Source organism: Martes martes (genome assembly GCF_963455335.1).
Source record: "Martes martes genome assembly, chromosome: 2".
Taxonomy (NCBI): domain Eukaryota; kingdom Metazoa; phylum Chordata; class Mammalia; order Carnivora; family Mustelidae; genus Martes; species Martes martes.
Genome location: NC_137889.1, coordinates 175,800,286 through 175,811,711, shown reverse-complemented (window position 1 = coordinate 175,811,711; position 11,426 = coordinate 175,800,286). Strand labels below are relative to the sequence as shown.

General features: G+C 41.2%; 1 protein-coding gene across 1 annotated transcript in view; it reads left to right on the top strand.

Moving 5' to 3' along the window:
* The first annotated feature begins 290 nt into the window (after positions 1–290).
* KCTD8 (potassium channel tetramerization domain containing 8) overlaps positions 291–11,426 on the top strand; it is a 247,989-nt gene continuing 236,853 nt past the window's right edge. Inside the window, exon 1 of the mRNA XM_080797781.1 lies at positions 291–1,381. Within this exon, the coding sequence (XP_080653907.1) occupies positions 424–1,381 (958 nt within the window). The 5' untranslated portion in view covers positions 291–423. The remainder of the gene's footprint in view (positions 1,382–11,426) is intronic.

Below are 11,426 nucleotides of genomic sequence, written 5' to 3'. Positions count from 1 at the left end.
CGCTCGGGGCTGGCTGAGCGCTAGCAAGCTGCTGGGGCGGCGAGTTTTCTTTGCTCCGGCCCCTCCTCCCGCCCTCCCCGCGGGGAGCCCAGCGGCTGCCTAAGAGCCGCTCGCAAGTCTCTCTCACACTTCCCCGCCGTCACCCCAAAGGAGCAGCCGCTCCTCCCCGCGCCTCCACCGCTGCCGCGGCGCCCGCGGAGCTCTTCTCCCGCGCTTCGCTCCCCCGATGGAGCCCGGGCGCCGCCGCCGCCGCCGCTGCCCCGAGCCCTGAACGGGGACGCCCCGGCCGAAGGAACGTGCCGCCCGGCCCGAGGGCGCACCAGGCACACGCCGAGGCCGAGGGCTGCCGAGGGTGGAAGGCGCGGGCTTCAGGAAGGAGAAAGTGCTGCTCTCCCGGGTCACTTGGCCGGCGGCGGGGGGACCATGGCTTTGAAGGACACGGGCAGTGGCGGCAGCACCATCCTGCCCATTAGCGAGATGGTCTCCTCGTCCAGCTCGCCGGGCGCGTCTGCGGCCGCCGCCCCGGGGCCCTGTTTGCCCTCGCCCTTCCCCGAGGTAGTGGAGCTCAATGTGGGCGGCCAGGTCTATGTGACCAAGCACTCGACGCTGCTCAGCGTCCCGGACAGCACTCTGGCCAGTATGTTCTCGCCCTCCAGCCCCCGGGGCGGCGCCCGACGCCGCGGAGAGCTGCCCAGGGACAGCCGGGCGCGCTTCTTCATCGACCGGGACGGCTTCCTCTTCAGGTACGTGCTGGATTATCTGCGGGACAAGCAGCTCGCGCTGCCCGAGCACTTCCCCGAGAAGGAGCGGCTCCTGCGCGAGGCCGAGTACTTCCAGCTCACCGACCTGGTCAAGCTGCTGTCGCCCAAGGTCACCAAGCAGAACTCACTCAACGACGAGGGCTGCCAGAGCGACCTGGAGGACAACGTCTCCCAGGGCAGCAGCGACGCGCTACTGCTGCGTGGGGCGGCCGCAGCCGCGCCCTCGGGCCCGGGAGCGCACGGCGCGGGCGGCGGCGGCGCGCCGGACAAGCGCTCGGGCTTCCTCACGCTCGGCTACCGCGGCTCCTACACCACCGTGCGAGACAACCAGGCGGACGCCAAGTTCCGGCGTGTGGCGCGCATCATGGTGTGCGGGCGCATCGCGCTGGCCAAGGAGGTCTTCGGGGACACCCTCAACGAGAGCCGCGACCCCGACCGGCCGCCCGAGAAGTACACGTCCCGCTTCTACCTCAAGTTCACCTACTTGGAGCAGGCGTTCGATCGCCTGTCGGAGGCTGGCTTCCACATGGTGGCGTGTAACTCCTCGGGCACCGCCGCCTTCGTCAACCAGTACCGCGACGACAAGATCTGGAGCAGCTACACGGAGTACATCTTTTTCCGTAAGTTCCCGGTCTCCCCGCCCCTTCTCCGACCCGCGGTGGGTTTGAGCTCGGCCGGAACCCGGACGGGGCCGGTGTCCCGGGCCGGGGCTGGTTAACCAGTAAATGCGAGGGGCTTTCCCTGTTCGGCCCCGTCAGGCTGTGGACACAGTTTACAGCTTCGTCCCTGGCGATTTGCCTTTCGATTCCCGTCTTCTTCAACTCGGGAGCAAGCGTTTCCCAGCCAAGTCCTCTTTCTTAACTTCATTGGTTTTGCGCTCTCACCCTGCCGTGCTCTTGGAGGCGCTGGGCTCCCTTCTGCGAAGGGCGGGGGAAGACGCGAGCACAAAGCTGGGCGCAAAGGTCCTCTTCTCTCTGCTTCCACGGAATTCCTGCGGGTTAACTTATGTGGGTCTCGGTGGTGTCCCTACAGAGGGCAGTTTGGCATCGAGGCATTACGGCGCACGCCAGGACCACCTGCAGTTGGTGCGGGTCTGGCGCAGGAGCTTACAATTATGGGTGTTTTCGGAAGGGGGCAAGGAAAGAAGGGACCTGCGTGCTTCCTGAGCTCCTCAAGGGGCCGGGGCATGAGAGCAGTTGGTGGGAAGGAGGTGTCCATCCACTCAGAAACCTCAGACGTCCCTCCCCCACGCCAGTTGTCAGTAACTGCTGGGTGTTTTGAACAGCCAAGGGTGGAGGGAACTGGGGTTTTGATATCTTCTGCTCTCAGGGTTGGAGATGAGGAAGGGACGTTGTGCGTGCGCGCGTGTGTGTGTGTGTGCGTGTGTATGTGATTGTGTTTCCTTTCTGGGCACCTCAAGTGCAAAAGGGGTATTGAGTCCCCTTTTCCAGGGGGACTGAAATGCAGTGATTTTCTGAAATGAGAGAAGGAGGGTGAGGATTTGGAAAGCATTTGACATGGTGCGTTTTGTAGTGCGCTTCAGGAGGGGGCTCTGTGGATCAAGTTCAAGGACTACACCAAATATGACGGGCGCTAGGGGGATGGGACCGGCACAGAAATCAGTGACGCTTATAAGAGGAGCAGGGCCACAACTAGAGAGCTATTTGGACAAATGAAAAGCCAGCTGGGATGGCAGCAGGAACATCATTTGGCAAACGCTCGTTCTTTGGCAAGACACAAGAAGCTTCAAAACTTGCCTGTAGAGTTGGGGAGAATATCATTGACTGCTTATGATAGAAATAGACCAGCTTTAATTGTATCTATTTCTTTTGGTAATTCACTTACTGGTTGGGAACTACACAATTTATTGTACTTTATTTTGACTGGAGAAGTGGAAAAGACTTTAAAAAAATATTTCTTTTTCCACAGGTGCAAGCTTGATTGGAAGGTGCTCATTGTATGTTCTAGCAACCTTGGAGATATGGTGACAAAACACAGCACACTGGGCGTTAGTGTTAGATTGTCTTTTTTAATAGTGCTGGATTTCCTGTGAAAACGATTTCACAGAGAAGCAAAGAAAGTGCAGGTTGTAGTGGTAGATAAAATCTAATTTTCTTAATTATATCAAAGTATTATTTGTTGTACAGTAAAGAGTTTGATAGAAAAGTTGCCTAAAGGAAGGTGATATTTTATTGCCTATATAAAACTGGGATTTCTTCAATATATATTAAGTAATTAAAACATTTTTTAGCATCACTGTTTACATCTTATCCTTTATCAATGGGACCTTTAACTAGCATTTCAGCTCCTAAACATGTGTGTCATTCAAACGTGGGTATACTCCATTTTAGAAGATGAGACTTCTTTTGATTCTTTTATGGCTAGAGGTTTTTGTTAGAAGATATGAGCATAATTGCTCAGTGGTTAAGATTCTTGCATTTTGGAATCTTTCACAGTGTTGTTCTTTCTTTTTCTCCTAGAGAGTTGTGGACTTGACTTTGATTTTGAGGAGAACATAGGTTGTCTCTAAATTATGAAAACATGCCCTTAAAATAGTTTATTGCAGTGGGAAACTCATGCAATGTAACAAGGTAATTTGAGAGATATTTGGAATTTAGGATATTTAACTTCTGGAGCCGGAAGAAGTGTTAAATAAAATAAAATATCTCTATTACAAATAACTATGTGCATAATACTCACATAACTAATGAGCTCTGAGCGTCATTCATAAAAGTCCTAGAAATGTAAGCGCTACAGCCTTCTTCATTGATTATTCTGTGGGAAAAGTACATGGTTCCAGGTTAAATAATGCTGTTCTGAAGTGGTATTCTAGTCATTGACTAACCAAATGTAATATAAAACCAATTTGTGATGTAAAATTTATCTTGAATCCTCTTGTGTATGCATTTATTTTATATTTTATATCGATTGTAGCGTATTTTCACAGATTATTTTACACAGGGTTTCTTTTAATATTGGTGAATGAAAATATACTGTAAAATTTTTATATTTCCATTCTCTTCAGCTTAGGTAATGATGTAAGTATACAGAGTATACTTATTTTGTTTAGCAGTCTCTAAGAAAACCACCAGTATTATTCATAAAAACAAAATTAATGGATGAACTTGTTTGTCCACTATGTTTTAGAGATAGAAGGAGGCCTTATTATTTTTTATTTCCCCTTTAGCACAGTTTTTTCAACAAATACTTATTTTAGTGTATAACATGTATCAGTCATTTTAACACCTTTTAAAAATCAGGCTATGTGTGAAATTAGCAGGATGAAGATTCTCTGAGAACTACAGAATTATAGTTTATACACTGGAACGCCAGTTTCAACTTCTCACTCCCTCTCCCCTTTTTGCCCCTGAGTTTCTATGCAGATGGAAAGAGAGTAGCAAAATGGTTCAGTAATCTTAAACACTGCCATTTGCCAAATGTGTGATCTTGGTTAAATTATTTATTTTTTCTGAGTCTCCACTCCCTTACCTGTACAATGGGGGTTATTATAGTATCAATTAAAAAATATTTTATTTATTTGTCAGAGAGAGAGAGAGAGCGCAAGCTGGGAGAGCAGCAGGCAGAGGGAGAAGCAGGCTCCCCGCTGAGTAAGGATCCCAACGGGGAACTAGATCCCAGGATCCTGGGACCATGACTCCAGTCAAAGGCAGACACCTAACCAACTGAGCCACCCAGGCATCCCTATAGTACCAATTTTATAGGATATGAGAATACATGTAAAGTCCTTAGACCAGGGCTTGACATATAATAAAAGCTTAACAAATGTTAGCAGTTACAATTAATTGTTAGCCATATTAAACTAAGTTTAATATTCTTGTCAATATTACATTTTAACTTTGTTATATACCAAGTATATTCAATTTACTTATAAAGTTAATTAGAAAATTATTTTTCAATTAAATGATAACATAATAACTTTCAAAAGTTTGACACAACCAATTTAATAACAAGTTCATTCTTGGAACTTGAATTTTTCAGGCCAAGTTCAAGTCACCTAGGCTTGTCAATCTTACTACAGTTAGTTTTTTGGATCAACTCCAACAGAACTCTTTTCTGATTCAGGGCCAAGAAGTGTTTTAATGCTCTCTACTAGGACTTGAAAGTTTGGTAATATTTTCTGACAAACACTGAGCTAGATTCATTATCTCCTTAAGTGCTTGTATCCAAGTCATTGGGTTCCAATGCTCAAGGTTATATACAGGCTATTAAACATTTAATACTAACTTCATTTGGCTGGATGGACACTTTTATCTATTCGCAGTGTTAACTCATTATTTTACCAAGTCTTTTAGACTCTGCGACCTATACTAATGATATTACCATTCTGTATTACTCTTTTAATACTGAAAATTGTCCTTTCTTGAAGGAAAGTAGAGTGATTTTTATGCTTCTTGTTTTTTGGGTAGGGGTTGTCTGTTAGGTGTGCTTGTTGCTGTTTTTAGCTATATCTAGAAGACAAGGCATTTTATGTTGGCATTGTACTACATCAACAATAAATAGTTATAGGCTTGGCATGTGATATGTAGACTACCCATAGTTAGAATGAACAGTATATATATATCCTTTATTTCTCACAATCAGTGTGTTTACAGAATGGTAGTACTGCTCTTATCTTAAAGTGCTTCCAGTTTTGTACTCCATGTGTTGGTTGAGTAATATTTGGTGTAAAAGTACATATTTCTCTAGGATGCACTTGATATTCTTTAAGTTTGGTATACATTTTTTGTTGTGATCTATGAGAGTGCCAGATCTAGGAATTAATGCCATTACTGAACTGAACTTTGAATTCTGATTTGTCTTAATGGATTTTTATATCTGGTCTTTCAAATCTATTCTGATTTATTTGACTGTGTTGGGAGAAAGATAGCTAGTTGAGTTGAAAATACTCATAATAACTTTTCAGTCTTATGTTAGCAGGCCAGTTGTATTCAAAGCTTTCTAAAAAACATCTTTAGAAAGTTACTCTATTTAGATGTATACCTTTAAAATTTTATATTATTTTCTAGTCTAAAAGTGCTTCTACTTTTATCATCAAATGTTATATGGAAAAGAATTTTGTTAATCATTTTTTTAAAAGAGGGTTCTTTTCCTTCTAAAGACTTACTAGTTATTTTTGTAATTCCAATGTGAAAATTTCTTTTGCAACCACATGACAGAATGACTTTTGAGTCAGTGGAGAACAAGTAAAAGGAACAGATAACTTTGAAACACCAGCATCCTGATTTTATGCAAATAAGTGAAGTAATAAAGTGGACAGAAAATGACAAAAAACTTGGGGTGAAAAAGTTTGGAGGCTGCGCTTTGTCACTGGGTTCTGTTTTAGGGCTTAAACTTTTCTGTCTGGCATAGTACAGTCTCTAAACTTGATCTTTTTTTTTTTTTTTAAGATTTATATATTTTGGGGGGGAGGGGCAGAAAGATAAGGAGGGAAAGAGGAAATCTCCAGGGGACTCTGCTCTGAGCACTGAGCCCCACACCTGGGCTTGATCTCAAGACCCTCAGATCATGACCTGAGCTTAAATCAAGAGCCTGATGCTTAACCAACTGAGCCACCCAGATGCCCATAGACTTAATCTTTTTTAAATAGGATTATGACTTTAGCTTTCCCTGCTACCTCTACAGCTTCTTATTTGTCTGCTGTTATTTGGATTATGACGCTGAAAGGCTAAACGACATTATAAGTTTTATTGGTGGAGTTCTTTTTCTTTTGTAACTTAGATTGCCACAACTCACTGTGTGTGTGTGTGTGTGCGCGCGCGCACGCGAGCACACGCGCGTGTGCACGCACGCTCCCATGCACATATGCGTGTGGGACTATGCCTTAGTTAAAAAAAAAAAAAATCCCCTTGGAAAAAGAGAAATAATCTGTATGAAAATAAGCATCAATTATTATCTATTCTATCATCATGAGTTATTAACTGACATTAGTTAAAAATGTGAAAATGATTGTCAACTTGTCATCTAAAAGTAGCTCTTGTTAGATTATGAAAGTTATACATTCAGTTTTAAAGAATTATATAGAAAAAAGTAAAATTAAAAAATCACCAACAGTAGGATGCCTGGGTGGCTCAGTTGGTTGGACGGCTGCCTTCAGCTCAGGTCATGATCCCAGCATCCTGGGATCGAGTCCCACATCGGGCTCCTTGCTCGGCGGGGAGCCTGCTTCTCCCTCTGCCTCTGCCTGCCACTCTGTCTGCCTGTGCTCACATGCTCGCTCTCTCTGACAAATAAATAAATACATAAATCTTTAAAAAAAAAAAAAAAAGGAAAAAAAAATCACCAACAGTAACTAATAAAATCTTGATTTATTTCCTTCCAATATTTTTTCTATGCATTGTTGTTGTCCTATACAAATTGTTTGTATGCTGTCTTTGTTTTGTTTTGTACATTTACTATACTTAATGACATTTTCCCCATGACATTAACATTTTTATTAACATCTTAGATGATAAAATTATAACACATGTCTTTTGCCACAGACAGTATCATAAATGATGTTGGTGTTAAATATTCTCCATGTAAGCTTAGAAAAAAGTTGATTTTTTTTTCCAAAATACAGAATGTGTAATAAAAACATTTACTGTGTACCTAATTTTGTGATGTGTTTTATACACATTACTTATTTACTTATCATAACATTCCTCGAGCTTGGTTCCCTGCTACTCTAGTTAGGAAACTATGATTTGAAAAGGCTAATTAAGTAACATCCCTGGGTCATAGACCTTATGGGGCTGAGATGGAATTTGAATAGATCTGTTTTACTTCAAAGCTCTTCCTCCTAAACATATAAAAGTTATGCTTGTTTCATGCAGTCAATTTGACAAGTATATTTCGGTGTCCACTGAGTACTTAGAACTTAGCTCTACAAGCAAAAAAAAAAAAAAAAAAAAAAAAGTAGTGTGAATTATAGATGAATGAATAAAATACTTCTATATTAGATTTCCCTAAGAATACAGTAAATACATATTTTTATGTCTTTACTTGATAAAAGAGTTAATTTTTATTGTGTAAGCCTACCATATTTATGAATGTTTTTTTAAACTAAAGAAAACAAACCATTTGACTCAATTCAGCCCTTTTTGGGGGGGAACAAATATTTATAAGTTCTATAAACTGACTTAAATGTGACAGTGCTAAGGTAGTCATATACTCCTCTTCCATAGAAAATTCATTTTCGCTTTGTGTATTAGAATGCATTTTTTTTAAAGATTTTATTTATTTATTGGACAGAGATCACAAGTAGGCAGAGAGGTAGGCAGAGACAGAGGAGGAAGCCGGCTCCCTGCTGAGCAGAGAGCCCAATGCGGGGCTCGATCCCAGGACCCTGGGATCATGACCTGAGCCGAAGGCAGAGGCTTTAACCCACTGAGCCACCCAGGCGCCCCTAGAATGCATTTTATATGTTTATATGTTCTTTTCTTAGAAGATGGCATAATGAAGAGGCTATTTTAGTTTAAATCAATTTTGTTAATTACATGTAGTCTGTTGGTTCTGGATAGTGGTTAATGGCATTAAATTATATACTTAGTATAGTTCAATTCAAAACAATATTAAATACCAGCTGGGTATTGAGTATTGAGATTGACTCATTATATATATTGAGACTGACTCTTTCTCTCTCTCCCTGTCTCTCTCTATATAATCTGTATGTTATATGTATTATATATACATGTGTATTTGAAGTACTTGGAAAGTAGTGTTTTAGATTACCCTTCAATTTATATTTATTGACACATTTTTTTTTAAACTTCTTTTGAATTAACTTAAGGGTATTTGAATAAACTGACAGCATTTGGTAGCAGCTGGTCTCCTGAAAGACATGCTGGTGTCTTTTCTAATCAAGTTTATTCTTTCAGTGGTGAGAGGCTGTGCCATCGGAGGTTTTGAAAGGAGTTGCCTAAAGATGAAAATAACTTTATTCTTAGGATTTCAAAGTTACTCCCACAGGTGAAGTTAACGAATTTTAAGTTCTAAGGGTAAGGGTGAACCTTTCTAGAGCTGACTTGAATATACATGCCTTGCATCTATCAGCTGTAAACTCCCTAACATTCACCTTTGTGGGGGAACATTTCACAAAATCTATCCTGTAAGGCTAGTTGTATTTTGCATCCCAAAACAAAAGTAGATGAAGTATTTTATGCTAAGCTTGTATTATTTACAAGTTTGTATCCTAAGCTATTGGGTTTTTTAAATGTATTCCCCAGTTTCATAGTCTTGCAACACTGAGTGTCCCCTTGCTGTAGAATCCTTTTGCATTTAGTCTCCGCACTTGCCTAGGTACACGGTCCTTACTACATTTCCTACAATATGTAGTTTCCTTTCTCTCTCTTTATTCCTTTCTTGATAGATCCCATTTTTCCTAACTTTATTGAGCTATAGTTGATATGCAACATTTAGTAAGTTGAAAATATACAACGTGTTAATTTGATACATTTATGTCTCACAGTATGATTACCACTACAGCTTTGGCCAAAACCTCAATATCACATAATTACCATTCTTTTTGTGGCTGGACCATTTAAGCTCTACTTTAACAACTTTCAAGTATAGAGTTCAGCATTGTTAACTATAATCACAGTGCTGTACATTAGATTCCCAGAACTTAATCATCTGGTAACTGGAAGTTGGTACCTTTTGACCAACTTTCTCCCTATTTCCCCCATCTGTCAGCCCTTGGTAACCACCATTCTATACTGGTGTTCTACAAGCTTTTTCTTAAATTCCGTGTATAATGGGTGTCATAAGGTGTTGGTCTTTCTCTATGCATAATGCCCTCAAGGTGCGTCCATTTGTCACAAACAGCAGGATTTCTTTCTTTCTCTTGGCTAAATGATATTCCTCTGGATATACACCACACCTTTTGTATCTATTCATCCATTAGTGGAACTCAGGTTGATTCCATATCTTGGCTGGTGTGAATAATGCTGCAGTAAACATGGGAGTTCAGATTTCTCTTTGAGATCCTGTTCTCATTTCCTTTGGCTGTGTACCCAGAAGTGGCTTTCCTGGGTCATGTGACAATCTCATTTCATATTGATCTTCTGCATTAGTCCTCTCCTTGAAAACTGATACCAGGTCTTTTGTGTTCTCAGCTCCCAGTGCAGTGGCTAGTACATATTAAGCACTCAACCAAATATTTTTTTTTTTTTAAAAAGAGTGCAAATTAATGAATGAGCTGAAGAGGTTGGCTGTTCCATTAGTTACTGAATTAAGATTTAGTATTGCTTTTATTTATTTATTTATTTAAAAGATTTTATTTATTTATTTGAAAGAGAGAGAGAGAGAGAGAACAAGAGGAGAAGAGGGGAAGAGGGAGAGAGAGAAGCAGGCTCCGCTCAGATCAGGGAGCCAGACGTGGGGCTGAATCCCAGGACCCTGCTGGGTTCCTTCTCAAGACCCTGGCATCATGACCTGGGCCTGAAGCAGCCGCTTAACCAACTGAGCCACCCAGGTGCCTCTATCTCTTCAATTTAAATTGAACTTATTAAGCAATTACCAGGCTATACCACCATGGGACAAGACATACAAATATGATTGAAAGAGACCTTGCATTTAAATGGTGACCTCAGGAAACTCTGTGTAATTGTGGATTATGTTATTAGGTATGAGTGTACTAGCAAGAGGCAGGAGAAAAGACGTACCCATGAAGAATAAAATTAAGTAAAATGTTAACAAAAATAGAGGCAAATTAAGATAATGTTATAAATGAACTTGTTAGCATTGTCAACATACACACAGATACCGACACACATTTATTTATACTTAAATGAAGGATGTTGGGCAAATGCTCTGTGCTGCAACCCGTCTGCAACCACACTTGCCTTTCAGAACATCTTAGATGAAGAGTGCCTGCTGCTTCCAAACCTAGACAGGCCTACTGTGGTGTAATAAAAGGTCAGGAATTATTTGACTTTACTGGTAGGTATTTACAAAGGTGAGGATCTGGTTCGCTCTATATTGCAAACTCAACTCTTAGTTTTTGAAATGTACCTTGAAATACACTTAACAGATAATACTATTTTGTGATCGATATTGCAATATCAATTTTACTTATATTCATTAACCTTGTGTCAAGATAGTTAGTAAAAAAATAAATCAGCTCTGCTGGCAATAACAATACACACTTCATGTTACTGGTAGGATGCTCATTATTTCAATGTTTATTCACCAAATGTAGTCCAATGCTTATCCAGCAGTTAAACTTAGAATGTTATTCCACCATATGATAACCATTCTCGTATTAAAATCTATTTACATTGGGGGAAAAAGTAAGCTAAATACAACAAAAGAATATAAATAATATATAGTGTCGACTTCTTGTCACCAAAATAGTGAGTGATTTAACCATTAAGATGTGTTACTTCCATTTCTTTCATGAGTGAAAACAACCAAAGCTTGAGTATAGATCGCATTCAAAATATTGCTCTTTCTCATCATTTTGTGTAATTAGACAGCTGTAATTTCTGTATGAGGAGAATAGGGAGGGTAGTAGTATATTTAGGGGGAGTCAACACCAGAGTCTACTTGCTCCCACTCTGAAGAAGTGAAAGCCTAGAACGCTATGAATAGTTCAGTACTTCTTGGTCAGATTCTTTGGCAAATTCTAGATCTAGCTTTGATACCTTGGAAAGATAACCTAATCTC